The following is a 19,793-nucleotide window of genomic DNA, read 5'->3' on the forward strand; positions in this document are numbered from 1 at the left end:
AATCAGCCAAGACCTCAGAAAAAACATTGTAGACCTCCACAAGTCTGGTTCATCCTTGGGAGCAATTTCCAAACACCTGAAGGTACCACGTTCATCTGTACAAACAATAGTACGCAAGTATAAACACCATGGGACCACCCAGCTGTCATACCTCTCAGGAAGGAAGAGATGAGATGAACGTACTTTGGTGCGAAAAGTGCAAATCAATCCCAGAACAACAGCAAATGACCTTGTGAAGATGCTGGAGGAAACAGGTACAAAAGTATCTATATCCACAGTAAAACAAGTCCTATATCGACATAACCTGAAAGGCCGCTCAGCAAGAAAGAAGCCACTGCTCCAAAACCGCCATAAAAAAGCCAGACTACGGTTTGCAACTGCACATGGAGACAAAGATCGTACTTTTTGGAGAAATGTCCTCCGGTCTGATGAAACTGTTTGGCCATAATGACCATCGTTATGTTTGGAGGAAAAAGGGGGAGGCTTGCAAGCCGCAGAACACCATCCCAACCGTGAAGCACGAGGGTGGCAGCATCATGTTGTGGGGGTGCTTTGCTGCAGGAGGGACTGGTGCACTTCACAAAATAGATGGCTTCATGAGGGAGGAAAATGCTGAGGATATATTGAAGCAACATCTCAAGACATCAGTCAGGAAGTTAAAGCTTGGTCGCAAATGTGTCTTCCAAATGGACAACGACACCAAGCATACTTCCAAAGTCGTGGCAAAATGGCTTAAGGACAACAAAGTCAAGGTATTGGAGTGGCCATCACAAAGCCCTGACCTCAATCCTATAGAAAGCAAGGAGGCCTACAAACCTGACTCAGTTACATCAGCTCTGTCAGGAGGAATGGGCCAAAATTCACCCAACTTATTGTGGGAAGCTTGTGGAAGGCTACCCGAAACGTTTGACCCAAGTTAGAAATTTTAAAGGTAATGCTACCAAATACTAATTGAGTGTATGTAAACTTCTGACCCACTGGGAATGTGATGAAATAAATAAAAGCTGAAATAAATCAATCTCTCTATTATTCTGACATTTCACATTCTTAAAATAAAGTGGTGATCCTAACTGACCTAAGACAGGGAATTTTTACTAGGATTAAATGTCAGGAATTGTGAAAAACTGAGTTTAAATGTATTTGGCTAAGGTGTATGTAAACATCCGACTTCAACTGTATATGCACACACACTATAATGGACTGTGCTGTGTGACCTGCATCATCAGTCAATCTGTCAGTACAGGTCTCAGGGTCTCATTCCTCAGACAGGGCTGCTCTCATATTCTTGTCCCTGTACACACACACACACACACACACACACACACACACACACACACACACACACACACACACACACACACACACACACACACACACACACACACACACACACACACTACCTTCTCCTTCATCTTCTCTATCTTCTTGACTGAGGAGCGTCGGACATGTTTCTCCTCCGTCTTGATGCTGGCCAGTGTGTCAGGTGACCTGGGAGTCTGTCTGTCGTCCTGTCGACCAGAGCGCCCCATCTGCTTCTCCTCCTGTTTCTCTGCATCCTTCAGTTTGTTCTCAGAGTTGATACTGTCTGTGTTGTACATGTGGTATGTCTTCATCACCTACACAGGGGGACAGGAGGAGCAGTGAGAGAGAGAGAGCGAGAAAGAGGGTTGTGTATGTGTCTGTGTGTGTGTGTGTGATACACTGTCCAGCCGTGCTTCTCAAGGGTGTGTGTGTCATACACTGTCCAGCCGTGCTTCTCAAGGGTGTGTGTGTCATACACTGTCACACCGCTGGACAGTGGATTGTTAGGAATGAGAGGCCTGGTGCGCAGGCATACCACTGGCTGACAGGGAATTCCACACACACATGCATGTGCGGTAATAGCCGTATTTAGACAGATCATTTTAAAAAGACGATTAATAAAATTGCCGCTGGCCAATTGTCCCGGAGAGGAAGAAAAAATCACATAGCGAAATAATTATTTTTAGTCTATTCATTGATGGAAATACCAATCGATGGAAATATATTTAACAGGTCATGCTTATCGTTCATAATTTAGTGGAATTAAATTGGCGCGTTTGTACAGTATATTTGTTACATACATGAGTCTGTGGATTGAACACCTTTGACATTGACCTTATTTTTCACACGCGTACAGAATACAGATACAGAATCTTTGAGTGTAAAATCTGTCAGACAGCGTGACAGCTGCTGCTAAAGCATCTCAAACAGTCTTCATCAGGCAGTCTTCATCAGGCAGGCTTCATCAGCACGTCACACACCACTTTGTAATGAGCTGGAGGCAGTATACATTTTGAAAACATACTTAATTGTTTGAAACCCTGAACGTTTTAATACATATTATGAGGCATGTCTTACCTTGCTTCAAAGTAGCCTATACAAAATCAGATCATATCAGACCAATCCTACTCATATTAGTAGCCCATAATAGTTGTTCAATATTATATCTCCCCTCTTCAACTTTCTAATGGTTATTTCCATCTCTGTCGCATGACACTGCTGCATGTGTGGTGTCCTTTTGACAATGGTCTTTACCTGCTAATCCAAATCAAATCAAATTTTATCTGTCAAAATAATAATAAAATAATAAGAAATAAAAGTAAGAAGTAATTAAAGAGCAGCAGTAACTGCGTTATGGAACAAACATTCTCACGTAGCCTCCTGCCTTGTACACCTCGCTACGCTTACAATGGGAAGAAATAAGAGTTTATCAACATTTTAAAATAAATGTTCTGATCTGTTGCATCAGACTCATTGCTTTTTAACTTTTTTTTAATGTAGCCCTGGTATGACAGTCTGTTTGGAATAGGCTACTTCTTTCTCGACAATCTAAGCTTGATGCTCCCAATCTCACACAAATGATCAATGAACCCACCAGGTACAACCACAAAGCCGTAAACACGGGCACCCTCATAGATATCATCTTAACTAACTCTCCCTCCAAATACACCTCTGCTGTTTTCAACCAAGATCTCAGTGACCACTGCCTCATTGCCTGCATCCGTAATGGGTCTGCGGTCAAACAACCACCCCTCATCACTGTCAAATGCTCCCTAAAACACTTCAGCGAGCCTTTCTAATTGACCTGGCCCGGGTATCCTGGAAGGATATTGACCTCATCCCCTCAGTAGAGGATGCCTGGTTATTCTTTAAAAGTGCCTTCCTCACCATCTTAAATAAGCATGCCCCATTCAAAAAATGTAGAACTAAGAACAGATACTGTCCTTGGTTCACTCCAGACCTGACTGCCCTTGACCAGCACAAAAACATCCTGTGGCGTTCTGCATTAGCATCGAATAGCCCCCGTGATATGCAACTTTTCAGGGAAGTTAGGAACAAATATACACAGGCAGTTAGGAAAGCTAAGGCTAGCTTTTTCAAGCAGAAATTTGCATCCTGTAGCACAAACTCAAAAAAATGTTCTGGGACACTGTAAAGTCCATGGAGAATAAGAGCACCTCCTCCCAGCTGCCCACTGCTCTGAGGCTAGGAAACTGTTACCACCGATAAATCCACTATAATTGAGAATTTCAATAAGCATTTCTCTACGGCTGGCCATGCTTTCCACCTGGCTACCCCTACCCCGGTCAACAGCCCTGCGCTCTCCCACAGCAACTCACCCAAACCTCCCCCACTTCTCCTTCACCCAAATCCAGACAGCTGATGTTCTGAAAGAGGTGCAAAATCTGGACCAATACAAATCAGCCGGGCTAGACAATCTGAACCCTCTCTTTCTAAAATGATCTGCCGAAATTGGTGCAACCCCTATTACTAGCCTGTTCAACCTCTCTTTCGTATCGTCTGAGATTCCCATAGATTGGAAAGCTGCCTCGGTCATCCCCCTCTTCAAATGGGGAGACACTCTAGACCCAAACTGCTATAGACCTATATCTATTCTACCCTGCCTTTCTAAGGTCTTTGAAAGCCAAGTTAACAAACAGATTACCGACCATTTCGAATTTCACCGTACCTTCTCCACTATGCAATCTGGTTTCAGAGCTGGTCATGGGTGCACCTCAGCCATGCTCAAGGTCCTAAACGATATCATAACCGCCATCGATAAGAGACATTACTGTGCAGCCGTATTCATCGACCTGGCTAAGGCTTTCAACTCTGTCAATCACAATATTCTTATTGGCAGACTCAACAGCCTTGGTTTCTCAAATGATTGCCTCGCCTGGTTCACCAACTACTTCTCTGATAGAGTTCAGTATGTCAAATCGGAGGGCCTGTTGTCCAGACCTCTGGCAGTCTCTATGGGTGTGCCACAGGGTTCAATTCTCAGGCTGACTCTCTTCTCTGTATACATCAATAATGTCGCTCTCGCTGCTGGTGATTCTTTGATCCACGTCTACGCAGACGACACCATTCTGTATACCTCTGGCCCTTCTTTGGACACTGTGTTAACTAACCTCCAGATGAGCTTTAATGCCATACAACTCTCCTTCCGTGGCCTCCAACTGCTCTTAAATGCAAGTAAAACTAAATGCATGCTCTTCAACCGATCACTGCCTGCACCTGCCCGCCAGTCCAGCATCACTACTCTGAACGGTTCTGACTTACATACCCTCGTAAAACTGACCATCCTACTGATCTTCGACTTTGGCGATGTCATTTACAAAATAGCCTCCAACACTCTACTCAACAAATTGGATGCAGTCTATCACAGTGCCATCCGTTTTGTCACCAAAGCCCCATATATACTACCCACCACTGCGACCTGTATGCTCTCGTTGGCCCTCGCTTCATACTCGTCGCCAAACCCACTGGCTCCAGGTCATCTACAAGTCTCTGCTAGGTAAAGCCCCACCTTATCTCAGCTCACTGGTCACCATAGCAGCACCCACCCGTAGCACGCGCTCAAGCAGGTATATCTCACTGGTCACCCCCAAAGCCAATTCCTCCTTTGGCCGCATCTGCTTCCAGTTCTCTGCTGCTAATGACTGGAACGAACTGCAAAAATCTCTGAAGCTGGAGACTCATATCTCCCTCACTAGCTTTAAGATCCAGCTGTCAGAGCAGCTCACAGATCACTGCACCTGTACATAGCTCATCTGTAAATAGCCCATCCAATCTACCTTATCCCCATACTGTATTTATTTATTTATCTTGCTCCATTGCACCCCGGTATCTCTACTTGCACATTCATCTTCTGCACATCTACCATTCCAGTGTTTATTTGCTATACTGTATTTACTTCGCCACCATGGCCTATTTATTGCCTTTACCTCTCTTATCCTACCTCATTTGCACATGCTGTATATCAATTTTTCTACTGTATTATTGATTGTATGTTTGTTTATTCCATGTGTAACTCTGTGTTGTTCTATGTGTCGAACTGCTTTACTTAATCTTGGCCAGGTCGCAGTTGCAAATGAGAACTTGTTCTCAACCAGCCTACCTTGTTAAATAATGGTGAAATAAATCAAATTCATAAATTAAAAAGCTGACTAATAGAATAGGTAAATTGTCCTACTATGGGAGATAGTAGATTGACATAGGTTAGTGATTTTGCTGTTTGTTACTCGTCTTGTTGGCTGAGGAAATGTAAATCTGGACAGTTAGTCTAACATCTTCAACATCACAATTCGTTAAGAAGTATCAAATCAAATTGTATTAGTCACATGCGCCGAATACAACAGGTGTAGATCTTACAGTGAAATGCTTACTTACGAGCCCCTAACCAACAGTGCAGCTTCAAAAAAAAATACGGATAAGAATAAAAGATAAAAGTAATTAAAGAGCAGCTACAATAAATATCTATCAATATATACAGGGGGGGGCGGTACAGAGTCAATGTGTGGAGGCACCGGCCAGTTGAGGTAGTATGTACATGTAGGTAGAGTTATCAAAATGACCACGCATAGATGACAACAGAGAGTGGTGATGTGGACACCAAGGAACTTGAAGCTCTCAACCTGCTCCACTGCAGCCACGTCGATGAGAATGGGGGTGTGCTTGGTCCTCTTTTCCTGTAGTCGACAATCATCTCCTTGTCTTGATCACGTTGAGGGAGAGGTTGTTGTCCTGGCACCACATGGCCAGGTCTCTGACCTCCTCCCTATAGGCTGTCTCGTTGTTGTCGGTGATCAGGCCTACCACTGTTGTGTCATCGGCAAACTTAATGATGGTGTTGGAGTCGTGCCTTGCCGTGCAGTCATGAGTGAACAGGTAGTACACGAGGGGGCTGAGCAAGCACCCCCGAGGGGCCCCTGTGTTGAGGATCAGTGTGGCGGATGTGTTGTTACCTACTCTTACCACCTGGGGGCGGCCCGTCAGGAAGTCCAGGATCCAGTTGCAGAGGGAGGTGTTTAGTCCCAGGGTCCTTAGCTTAGTGATGAGCTTTGATGGCACTATGGTGTTGAACACTGAGCTGTAGTCAATGAATAGCATTCTCACATAGGTGTTCCTTTTGTCCAGGTGGGAAAGGGCAGTGTGGAGTGCAATAGAGATTGCATCATCTGTGGATCTGTTGGGGCGGTATGCAAATTGGAGTGGGTCTAGGGTTTCTGGGATGATGGTGTTGATATAAGCCATGACCAACCTTTCAAAGCACTACATGGCTACAGATGTGAGTGCTACGGGTCGGTAGTCATTTAGGCAGGTTACCTTAGTGTTCTTGGGCACAGGCACTATGGTGGTCTGCTTAAAACATGTTGGTTTTACAGACTCAGACAGGGAGAGGTTAAAAATGTCAGTGAAGACACTTGCCAGTTGGTCAGCGCATGCTCACAGTACATGTCCTGGTAATCTGTCTGGCCCTGCGGCTTTGTGAATATTTACCTGTTTACTCACATCGGCTGCGGAGAGTGTAATCACACAGTCTTCCGGTACAGCTGGTGCTCTCATGCATGTTTCAGTGTTATTTGCCTCGAAGCAAGCATAGAAGTAGTTTAGCTCGTCTGGTAGGCTCGTGTCACTGGGCAGCTCTCGGCTGTGCTTCCCTTTGAAGTCTGTAATGGTTTGCAAGCCCTGCCACATCCCACTAGCGTCAGAGCCCGTGTAGTATGACTCGATCTTAGTCCTGTATTGATGTTTTGCCTTTTTGATGGTTCGTCGGAGGGCATAGCATGATTTCTTATAAGCTTCCGGGTTAAGTCCAGCTCCTTGAAAGCGGCAGCTCTAACCTTTAGCTCAGTGCGGATGTTGCCAGAAATCCATGGCTTCTGGTTGGGATATGTATGTACGGTCACTGTGGGGACGACGTCATCGCTGCACTTATTGATGAAGCCAATGACAGATGTGGTGTACTCCTCAATGCCATTGGAGGAATCCTGGAACATATTTCAGTCTGTGCTAACAAAACAGTCATGTAGATAAGCATCTGCTTCATCTGACCACTTTTTTATTGATCTAGTCACTGGTGCTTCCCGCTTTAGTTTTTGCTAATAAGCAGGAATCAGGAGGATAGAATTATGGTCAGATTTGCCAAATGGAGGGCGAGAGAGAGCTTTGTATGCATCTCTGTGTGGTCCAGAGTTCTTTTCCCTCTGGTTGCACAATTAACATGCTGATAGAAATTTGGTAAAACTGATTTAAGTTTCCCTGCATTAAAGTCCCCGGCAATTAGGAGCGCCGCCTCTGTGTGAGCTTTTTCTTGTTTGCTTATGGCGGAATACAGCTCATTCAATGCTGTCTTAGTGCCAGCCTCTGACTGAGGTGGTATGTAAACAGCTACGAAAAACACAGATGAGAACTCTCTCGGTAGGTAGTGTGGTCTACAGCTTATTATGGTATACTCAACTTCTGGCGAGCAATAGCTCAAGACTTCCTTAGATATAGTGCACCTTATAGTATACCGCATATTGTTGCATCCTCTAATTGCATGTTCTGTTAATATGAATTACCATCATCTAAATGTGATTTCTGTCATTCTGAGCACCGTGGGTGAACGCCCTAATCAGCTTACACACCCAACACATATGGTTCAGTAAGTTTATCAAATGTCCAGTAAATTAAAATGCTGCCGGTCAAATGTCCGGTAAATTAAAATGCTGTCGGTCAAATGTCCGGTAAATTAAAATGCTGTTGGTCAAATGTCCGGTAAATTAAAATGCTGCAGGTGAAATGTCAGGCGCCACATTTTCCTAACGGAAACCCTGACGTGCATACATACAGACACACACTTTTTTTCACTTTGTCTCTGTCTCTGTGTCTCTCACACACACACACAGTTCTGCCAGGGAATGCCACACACGTGTGTCAGTGTCAGCACTAACACTGACCACTTAAAAGGGAAAAATGGGCGGACAACCCCATGAGTTTCCCTCTTTAAACTATCAGACTGCTGCTTCACAAGGGTGTGTGTGTGTGTGTGTGTGGCCAGAGCTAAGCAAGGCTCAGATTCAGATTCACTAATCTCTTGAACAAGGATCACTTAAAGGGGCAATCTGCAGTTGCTCCATTCATTTTTGGACTTGTAAATGAATGATATGTACCCATTGATTCATGAAGAATATAACTTATAAATGAATGATATGTACCCATTGATTCATGGAGAATGTAACTTATAAATGAATGATATGTACCCATTGATTCATGAAGAATGTAACTTATAAATGAATTATATGTACCCATTGATTCATGAAGAATGTAACTTATAAATGAATGATATGTACCCATTGATTCATGAAGAATGTAACTTATAAATGAATGATATGTACCCATTGACTCTTGAAGAATGTGACTTATAAATGAATGATATGTACCCATTGATTCATAAAGAATGTAACTTATAAATGAATGATATGTACCCATTGATTCATGAAGAATGTAACTTATAAATGAATGATATGTACCCATTGATTCATGAAGAATGTAACTTATAAATGAATGATATGTACCCATTGATTCATGAAGAATGTAACTTATAAATGAATGATATGTACCCATTGATTCATGAAGAATGTAACTTATAAATGAATGATATGTACCCATTGATTCTAAAAGAATGTAACTTATAAATGAATGATATGTACCCATTGATTCATGAAGAATGTAACTTGTAAATGAATGATATGTACCCATTGATTCATGAAGAATGTAACTTATAAATGAATGATATGTACCCATTGATTCATGAAGAATGTAACTTATAAATGAATGATATGTACCCATTGATTCCTGAAGAATGTAACTTATAAATGCCTCATGAGCTTAGTTCAACTGTCGCACCCCACCAGAACCCAAAATATAAGATTGTTTTACTACAATGTTGGTCAATAAAGTAAATGTAAACCAACACTATATAGTGTTAAAACATGGTTAAAGCTATATGTTGATATCATGGATAGTCAGTCCTTGCATCCATAGCTCTGTCCATTAATCTGAGAGTGGTTACATTTCTCCTGCCCCGTCCTTCAGCTTTTAACTTAAACAGAGGCCTGGTTTTTGTTATTGTTTCAACTGCTGATTGCCGCTTTAAAGCTGAGGTGTTCAGGAGTTGAAGTGATGTATAGATATGATTATCTGCACAGAACCGAACACATTCTGTCTGTCAGACTCTGTGGAGTACTGAGGCAGGCATTGAGCCCAGTCCTCTCTCCATACTGTGTGTGTGCCGGTCTATTTCTGTCTAGTGGAGTGTCTCACCTTGTAATTACACTATTAGTCTGCTGCTACTGATCTTGACATAGTTATGTGGTTCCTCTGCTGCCCCTAAACAGAGAACAACCTCCCTCCCAGCAGGGAATCTCCCTGGGAATATGTCCTCCTCCACAACCACAGTTAAAACACATGGTGACTATCAAACGGCTATGTTGACTCGCCTACACATACAACACCAGTGTCATTGTGGTGAAAAGTGTGTGTGTGTGTGTGTGTGTGTGTGTGTGTGTGTGTGTGTGTGTGACGAGTCAGTCTTACCGCGTAGAGCTCGTTCAGAACCTTCATCAGATCCTCCTGAAGCTGGACACCAACCTCCTTACTCTGCAGAGACAGAGACACAGAAAATATGTCCATCCTCTGTAATGATAGACATAACCTCATCATTAACAAGATAAATCCACTTAAAATCCATCCAGCCCCTCACTGTCATCCATCTTTCAATCCATCCATCCATCCATCAAATCAAATTGTATTTGTCACATGCGCCAAATACAACAGCTATAGATAGACCTTATCGTGAAATTCTTACATACAAGCCCTTAACCAACAACGCAGTTCAAGAAATAGAGTAAACTAAAGTCAAAAATAAAATAAAATAAAAAGTAACACAATAAAATAACAATAATGAGGCTATATACAGGGGGTACCGGTACCGAGTCAATGTGCAGGGGTACAGGTTAGGTTAAGTTATACATGTAAGTGTAACGTCTGCTTCCAGCTCACACTCTCAGACACGTAGATCCCCTGAACGCTGCTCACTTTCCAGCTCACACTCTCAGACACGTAGATCCTCTGAACGCTGCTCACTTTCTAGCTCACACTCTCAGACACGTAGATCCTCTGAACGCTGCTCACTTTCCAGCTCACACTCTCAGACACGTAGATCCCCTGAACGCTGCTCACTTTCTAGCTCACACTCTCAGACACGTAGATCCTCTGAACGCTGCTCACTTTCTAGCTCACACTCTCAGACACGTAGATCCCCTGAACGCTGCTCACTTTCCAGCTCACACTCTCAGACACGTAGATCCCCTGAACGCTGCTCACTTTCCAGCTCACACTCTCAGACACGTAGATCCCCTGAACGCTGCTCACTTTCCAGCTCACACTCTCAGACAAGTAGATCCCCTGAACGCTGCTCACTTTCCAGCTCACACTCTCAGACACGTAGATCCCCTGAACGCTGCTCACTTTCCAGCTCACACTCTCAGACACGTAGATCCCCTGAACGCTGCTCACTCTTTAGATCCCAATCACCTGAATTCTGATCACCTGTTCACACACCTGTATGTCATTATCACACACTATTTAGTTCAGTTCTTTGCACCCCATCATTGTGTCATGATGTGGCAGTTTCTGGGTGTAGATCGTGGCTTCCCCCTCTCTCACGCTCTCCTACACACAGGTTCTGTTATCTCAGGTTATAAATTCCTGGCGGAGACGCTCTTCCCCTTTTCATGCAGAGAGAGAGAGACCACAGAGTGAACAAAGTATTTCACGTGGCCGAACTCCTAAATCCTTAAAATGGGAAAATGAACCTAGATGTCCACTTGTGAGAATGTGGGAAGGGTCAGTGGACACTTAAGGGTCAGTTATGTTGAGTGTGTTTCATTTCGTGACCTCAGAGGACAGGAAACACACATAACTATATCTCTGAATGTGTACATTTCTCAATTATGGGGTTTGCATCTAATTAATGTATAAAATGAATGAGTAAAGATGAAACTATTTGTGAAATGATGTAATGTGACGTTAAACATTTAATGTGAGAGTATTGTATTCCCTTTAAAGTTTAACTAAGTCATTGGCCCGCCCCCGTGAGCACAGACATGATCTGGCATCATGGAACAGACCTTTCCTATTGTTACGAATAAAACCCCCTCCTGAGGAAATCCTCGTCAGGCTAAGCAAACCCACAGCATGAGCTGTGATTGTGAATAGTTATTGAATTCCTTACCATACCACGTGGAGCATTGGCTACCCGGCTGAAAATGGTTAAACTCTGAGACTATCAATCCCTACAGAATAAGAGCAAATCTTAGATACTAATTACTAGTCTGCAGCAAGAAATTATGTAAACCTGGGACGCGAATACAGACAACCGCCGAAACATCTATTCTATGAGAACATTTCTGAATGGTACTCTGAAGTATCCATTATAACCACGAAAAACTGATCTTCAGGGAAACCAAAAGAGAGAGAGAGACTCGGATGAACTCTCCAGCAGACGGACCGGATTCCAACAGAGAAGACAACAATGACTCTCGAATGAGCGGCCGTTCATGTGAGAAGGATTAGCATTTCAATGTATATGATTACAGACTGTAATGAATCCATTTTGTCTTTCCCGCTCTCTCTCAGTCCACACCCCCTTTCCTTTGTCCACCAAGCCGTCATATCAGTTCAGCCCACTAGGGAATCTTCCCTATCATTGTTGGTAACCAATAGCTACTGTTTTTTTGTTTATGCATTTCTGTGATTATTTAGTTAGTTAGTAAATACATGATTAAGCCAATTGGTGTATGGATGATAGAGGTCGACCGATTAATCGGAATGGCCGATTAATTAGGGCCAATTTCAAGTTTTCATAACAATCGGTAATCAGTATTTTTGGCCACCGATTTGCCAATTTTTTTTATTATTATTATTTTGTACACCTTTATTTAACTAGGCAAGTCAGATTAAAAACACATTCTTATTTTCAATGACGGCCTAGGAACGGGGGTTAACTGCCTTGTTCAGGGGGGATTCGGGGATTCATTTTTGCAACCTTCCGGTTACTAGTCCAACGCTCTAACCACCTGCCTTACATTGCACGGCAGGGCAGCAAGAAGCCAAGGTAAGTTGCTAGCTAGCATTAAACCTATCTTATAAAAAACGATCAATCTTAACATAATCACTAGTTAACTACACATGGTTGATGATATTACTAGTTTATCTAACGTGTCCTGCATTGCATATAATCGATGCAGTGCCTGTTAATTTCTCATCGAATCACAGCCTACTTCGACAAACGGGTGATGATTTAACAAGCGCATTTGCGAAAAAAGTACTGTCGTTGCAACAATGTACCTAACCATAAACATCAATGCCTTTCTTTAAAATCAATACACAAGTATATATTTTTAAACCTGCATATTTAGTTAATATTGCCTGCTAAAATGAATTTGTGTCACTTCTCTTGCGTTCCGTGCAAGCAGTCAGGGTATATACAGCAGTTTGGGCCGCCTGGCTCATTGCAAACTGTGTGAAGTCCATTTATTCCTAACAAAGGATGTAATTAATTTGCCAGAATTGTACATAATTATGACATTTTTACATTTTAGTCATTCTTATCCAGAGCGACTTTCAGTAGTGAATGCATACATTTCATTTCATGCATTTTTTTTTTTTGACCTGGCCCCCCGTGGGAAACAAACCCACATCCTTGGCGTTGCACACACCATGCTCTACCAACTGAGCCACAGGGAAGACTATGACATAACATTGAAGGTTGTGCAATGTAACAGGAATATTTAGACTTAGGGATGCCACCCGTTAGATAAAATTCGGAACGGTTCCGTATTTCACTGAAATAATAAACGTTTAGTTTTCGAAATGATAGTTTCCGGATTCGACCATATTAATGACCAAAGGCTCCTATTTCTGTGTGTTATTATGTTATAATTAAATCTATGATTTGATATTTGATAGAGCAGTCTGACTGAGCGATGGTAGGCAGCAGCAGGCTCGTAAGCATTCATTCAAACAGCACCTTCGTGCGTTTTGCCAGCAGCTCTTCACAATTCTTCAAGCATTGCGCTGTTTATGACTTCAAGCCTATCAACCCCCGAGATTAGGCTGGTGTAACCCATGTGAAATGGCTAGCTAGTTAGCGGGTGCGCGCTAATAGCGTTTCAAATGTCACTCTCTCTGAGACATGGGAGTGGTTGTTCCCCTTGCTCTACATGGGTAACGCTGCTTCGAGGGTGGCTGTTGTCGATGTGTTCCTGGTTCAAGCCCAGGTAGGAGCGAGGAGAGGGACGGAAGCTATACTGTTACACTGGCTATACCAAAGTGCCTATAAGAACATCCAATAGTCAAAGGTATATGAAATACAAATCGTATAGAGAGAAATAGTCCTATAATAACTACAACCTAAAACTTCTTACCTGGGAATATTGAAGAGTCATGTTAAAAGGAACCACCAGCTTTCATATGTTCTCATGTTCTGAGCAAGGAACTTAAACGTTAGCTTTTTTTACATGGCACATATTGCACTTTTACTTTCTTCTCCAACACTTTGTTTTTGCATTATTTAAACCAAATTGAACATGTTTCATTATTTATTTGAGGCTAAATTGATAGTATTTATGTATTATATTAAGTTAAAATAAGTGTTCATTCAGTATTGTTGTAATTGTCATTACGTTGGCCAATAGTACTGATGTTAGTGGTGGTTTACACACTCGCCTCCGAATTCTCGTAAGGCACCCCAACCTCCGCTCCCATTTTCTCCATCTTCTCTTCACGCGAATGATGGGGATTTGGGCCTGGTCTCAAGAAAGCAGTATATCCTTCATGTTGAACTCATTTGAAGAAAAAATTATTTGTCCAGTTCGAGGTGAGTAATCGCTGTTCTGATGTCCAGAAGCTCTTTTCTGTCATAAGAGACGGAAGCAGAAACATTATGTACAAAATAAGTTACAAACAATCCCCCCAAAAAATACCAAAACGGTTGGTTAGGAGACGGTAAAACGGCAGCCTCCGGCGCCATCCATCCATCCAATCCACTCTTTCCTCTATACATCCATCAGGACCATGTTATCTGGGGTGAGGGCTGTCAGGAGGGCTGTCAGATCAGATACATGATGATGTGTGTGTGTTTGTTACCTGATGGATTTGGGGTTTGAAACCTAGGCTACATTATAAATCATGTGACGGAGGGGGAATACAGTTGGGGGGAGAGGTTTTGTAGAGAGGAGAATGAATACAGGAGGATAGGAGAGAGGGACGAGAGGAGGACTACAGGAGGGGATGGAGAGAGGGAAGAAAGGAGGAATACAGGAGGGGATGGAGAGAGGGAAGAGAGGAGAAGAAATAGAGGAGGGGATGGATAAGGGAAGAGAGGTGAATGAATAAAGGAGTTAAAGAGAAGGAAGAGAAGATGGTAGATGAGGGTGGTAGCTCCACACATCATCATAAGCACAGACTGCAGGTGACAAATGATTCTACAGAGAGAAAGCTCCATACCAGACTCCATACTTCAGTCGTGGGCTATTCTGGGAAACTGACTGAGGGAAATGCTCTTTCTGCTCTCCTCTATCTGTGTTGGATGGAAAACTTCTGGGCTTTCCAGGTGAGACTTCTAACTCTAGGCCTTCACTCCTGATTGGGAAATTGCAGCCGTGGGCGGTGTGTGTGTGTGTGAGTGTGTGTGTGTGTGTGTGCATGCACAGACAAGAGGTGAGGGGTGGGGGGGTTGAGGGGCATCTCAGAACACACAACTCTTCGGTCCGTATCACGGATGGGCTACCACACCAGGTTCCACTCCTATCAGCTATATACAACCAAACTGTAGTCAATCAAAAAGCAATCCGCCACGCCAGAACACGCCCATCCATCAGACACAAGACATGACCTCTGACCCTCTAGTATCCTTCTACGCAGTCTGTCTTCCACCTTGGAGAAACTGGTATGGAGAAACTGGTATGGAGAAACTGGTATGGAGAAACTGGTATGGAGAAACTGGTATAGAGAAACTGGTATGGAGAAACTGGTATGGAGAAACTGGTATAGAGAAACTGGTATGGAGAAACTGGTATGGGGAAACTGGTATGGAGAAACTGGTATGGAGAAACTGGTATGGAGAAACTGGTATGGAGAAACTGGTATGGAGAAACTGGTATAGAGAAACTGGTATGGAGAAACTGGTATGGAGAAACTGGTATGGGGAAACTGGTATGGAGAAACTGGTATGGAGAAACTGGTATGGAGAAACTGGTATGGGGAAACTGGTATGGAGAAACTGGTATGGAGAAACTGGTATGGAGAAACTGGTATGGAGAAACTGGTATGGAGAAACTGGTATGGAGAAACTGGTATGGGGAAACTGGTATGCCAATTTGTTGTTTATGACTTATGGTTGATGCACTGTCGATATAGTTAACCTAATCACATCTTTTTATTTGTGTTTTATATTGTATGACAACATATTTGATGTTTCTGCATATGTACCGAGATGTTGAAATAAACCTAAGCCTAACGTGAAAATACCTATGGAGAGAGGAAGATATCATACAATAGAGGTTCTCTACAGCTGTTTCACACCTCACCTCACCACACCACACCTCACCACACCTCATCTCACCACACCTCACCACGCCTCACCACACCACACCTCACCACACCTCGCCTCGCCTCACCTCACCTCACCACACCTCACCACATCTCACCTCACCACAACTCATCACACCTCACCACACCTCACCTCACCACACCTCACCACACCACACCTCACCACACCTCACCTTCACCACACCTCAGCTCACTACACCTCATCTCACCACACCTCACCACACCTCACCACACCTCATCTCACCACGCCTCGCCTCGCCTCACCTCACCTCACCACAACTCACCTCACCACACCTCACCACATCTCACCACGCCTCACCGCACCTCGCCTCGCCTCACCTCACCACACCTCACCACACCTCATCTCACCACACCTCACCACACCTCAGCTCACCTCCCCACACCTCATCTCGCCTCACCCACCACACCTCGCCTCACCTCACCACACCACACCTCACCTCACCACACCACACCTCAACTCACCACCACTCACCACACCTCACCACACCTCACCACACCTCAGCTCACCTCCCCACACCTCATCTCGCCTCAGCCACCACACCTCGCTTCACCCACCACACTTCACCTCACCTCACCACACCACACCTCATCTCACCACACCACACCTCACCACACCTCACCACACCTCACCTCACCTCACCACACCTCACCACACCTCACCTCACCTCACCACACCTCACCTCACCACAGGTCCATTTGGACCGTTAGGAACATTCCCCCTCATTAGTGCACTAAATATTCTCTTTCTGTTTCTCTCTCTCTCTCTCTCTCTCTCTCTCTGTCTCTCTCTCTCTCTGTGTTTTCTCTCTGTCTCTCTCTCTCTCTGTTTTCTCTCTCTATATCTGTCTCCCTCTCTCTCTGTCACACTCTCTCTCTCTGTCTCTGCCTCTCTCCCTCTCTGTTTTCTATCTCCCTCTCGCTCCCTGTCTCGCTCTCTCTCTCTCTGTCTCCCTATCTCTCTCTCTGTCTCTCTCTCTCCCTCCCTGTTTTCTCTCTCCCTCTCTCTGTCTCTCTCTCTCTCTTTCTCTCTGAATGGAACACAGATGTGCAGCCTCCTCGGACAACATCACACACACTGAGCAGCACATCACATCATTCTGCACTACTTACCACAGCCCCACTGTGTGTGTGCACGTGACTGTGTGTGTGTGCGTGCTCGTGTGTGAGCAAGTATGAGTGTGTGTATGAGTGCTTTAGACTTGTAGCCTCTGGCTCATGCCACTGACTGGAAATGTTTTAATTGAACTAATTATCTAGTTAATTAGCCATTGTAGTTTTGCTGATGAACACACCATTCTGTGTGTGTGGAGTTCAAACCGAAGCTATCATCAGATTGATAATTAATGTTTTGACGAGACAGTCCAGATTGACTCACTCCTGTCCTCTCAGTCAAACCCAGAGATGCTGAACCGACCCCTGACCATGACAGAGATGCTGAACCGACACCCCTGACCATGACAGAGATGCTGAACCGACACCCCTGACCATGACAGAGATGCTGAACCGACCCCTGACCATGACAGAGATGCTGAACAGACACCCCTGACCATGACAGAGATGCTGAACCGACCCCTGACCATGACAGAGATGCTGAACAGACACCCCTGACCATGACAGAGATGCTGAACCGACACCCCTGACCATGACAGAGATGCTGGACCGACACCCCTGACTATGACAGAGATGCTGGACCGACACCCCTGACCATGACAGAGATGCTGAACCGACACCCCTGACCATGACAGAGATGCTGAACCGACCCCTGACCATGACAGAGATGCTGAACCGACCCCTGACCATGACAGAGATGCTGAACCGACCCCTGACCATGACAGAGATGCTGGACCGACACCCCTGACCATGACAGAGATGCTGAACCGACCCCTGACCATGACAGAGATGCTGAACCGACCCCTGACCATGACAGAGATGCTGAACAGACACCCCTGACCATGACAGAGATGCTGAACCGACCCCTGACCATGACAGAGATGCTGAACAGACACCCCTGACCATGACAGAGATGCTGAACCGACCCCTGACCATGACAGAGATGCTGGACCGACACCCATGACCATGACAGAGATGCTGAACCGACCCCTGACCATGACAGAGATGCTGAACCGACCCCTGACCATGACAGAGATGCTGAACCGACCCCTGACCATGACAGAGATGCTGAACCGACCCCTGACCATGACAGAGATGCTGAACCGACCCCTGACCATGACAGAGATCATACAACCATAGAGAACAGTTACAATTAACAGTAGAGGGTCAGAATAAACTGGAATCTCTTGAGTAAGGTTGCAAAATTCTGGTATCTTTCCCAAATGACCAAGATTTTCCAGAGAACCCGGTTGGAAGATCCCTGGAATCAGCAGGTGAATAATCCTCCAGCCAGGATTTCTGGAAAACCTGGGAATTTGGGGAAAGTTCCTGAAATATTGAATCCCTACTTGAGTCATCTCTTTCTCTCTGGAGTTACCTAGCTCTCTAGGGCCGTGTTCCAAATGGCACCCTATTCCCTATGTAGTGTGCTTCTTCTGATAGGCCCTGGTCTGAAGTAGTGCACTACATAGGGGGCATGGTGCTATTTGGGACAGAACTAGCTATCTCTCTTAAAGAAGAAAGGTTGGAGATGAGTAATCCCATAGGTTTATCTGTACTGAGACATTCAGAAACACTCCCTCACACACACCGACAGAGAGGTGAAAGGTGGGAAGAGTTTGGAGGGATGTTTGGATAAGAGTGGCCTTGAGACCTCAACTGTCATATCAACATCCCAAATACAGGGCTAATGGGGAGGGGGAGACAGGGAGGCAGGGAGGGTGAGAGAGAGATCCTCTCCTAGACTCCTCTGTGACCCGGAAGCCGATAAGTGGTGGAGTGGTTGAGAGTGTAAATCGTTAGTAGGAGAACGGAAGAGTGTTCTTCCCTCCTTCACAGAAGAGTTTTAACATCTGCCACACCCCTCTTTGAATCAGCTCTTGTTTTGTCAGAGAAGAAAAGCATTCACACGTTTAAAACGTTATGCTACTTGTCATTTTATCTAAATGTGTGCCACAACTAACAAAATACATTTTGACCAATTTAAACATATATTTGGGGATTCGTCATATGCCTGGAGAGTCTCATTTCATACAAGCGCATTTGTTTCCACATTTCCTCTCCTCGATTACCTTTGACCTTTTTCAAAATAAAAATGATAATTTGTTGGGTGCTTATATTTGTCCTACTTCACAAATGTACAAGTGTGTATTAATACATAGTGTAGGTGCGAATTGGAAATGTGTTTCTGCATATCCCTACTCCCCCTGAGTGGGGTCCCAGCCAGGGTCTGCCGTTATCAACAGCGATCACAGGCACATCGGCAGAGTTTTCACCTTGCCGGCTAGGGGAATTCAAACTAGTGACTGTTTAGTTACTGGCCCAACGCCCTAACGGCTAAGCTACCTGCCGCCCAAAAGGAGGCGAGGAGTTAACAAAACAAACTGAGAATCTCCCAGGGAGGGAGATAATGGTGGGTAAACTGTCAGAGGTGTTTGTTTTTGGGACAGAGAGAGACAGAGATACATTTACATTTAGTAATTTTTAGCAGATGCTCTTATCCAGAGTGACTTACAGTGGTGAATGCATACATTCCATACATTATATTTTTTTGTACTGGCCCCCCGTGGGAATCAAACCCACAACCCTGGCATTGCACACACCATGCTGGCATTACAAACACCATGCTCTACCAACAGAGCCACAGGGAAGCTGTGGCTCAGATACAGAGAAAGACAGAGAGAGAGACAGAGAGAGAG

At 44.4% G+C, this 19,793-nt stretch overlaps 1 protein-coding gene across 3 annotated transcripts in view; it reads right to left on the bottom strand.

Moving 5' to 3' along the window:
* The window catches only part of LOC106565713 (SLIT-ROBO Rho GTPase-activating protein 2), a 206,072-nt gene that overhangs the window by 55,724 nt on the left and 130,555 nt on the right, over positions 1 to 19,793 (bottom strand). For all 3 annotated transcript variants that reach the window (XM_045691853.1, XM_045691851.1, XM_045691852.1), the window contains exons 5-6: positions 9,886 to 9,948; positions 1,401 to 1,616 (exon numbers count right to left, since the gene is read on the bottom strand). In XM_045691853.1, the coding sequence (XP_045547809.1) occupies positions 1,401 to 1,616; positions 9,886 to 9,948 (279 nt within the window). The remainder of the gene's footprint in view (positions 1 to 1,400; positions 1,617 to 9,885; positions 9,949 to 19,793) is intronic.

The sequence above is a fragment of the Salmo salar genome, chromosome ssa12, assembly GCF_905237065.1.
Source record: "Salmo salar chromosome ssa12, Ssal_v3.1, whole genome shotgun sequence".
Lineage (NCBI taxonomy): Eukaryota > Metazoa > Chordata > Actinopteri > Salmoniformes > Salmonidae > Salmo > Salmo salar.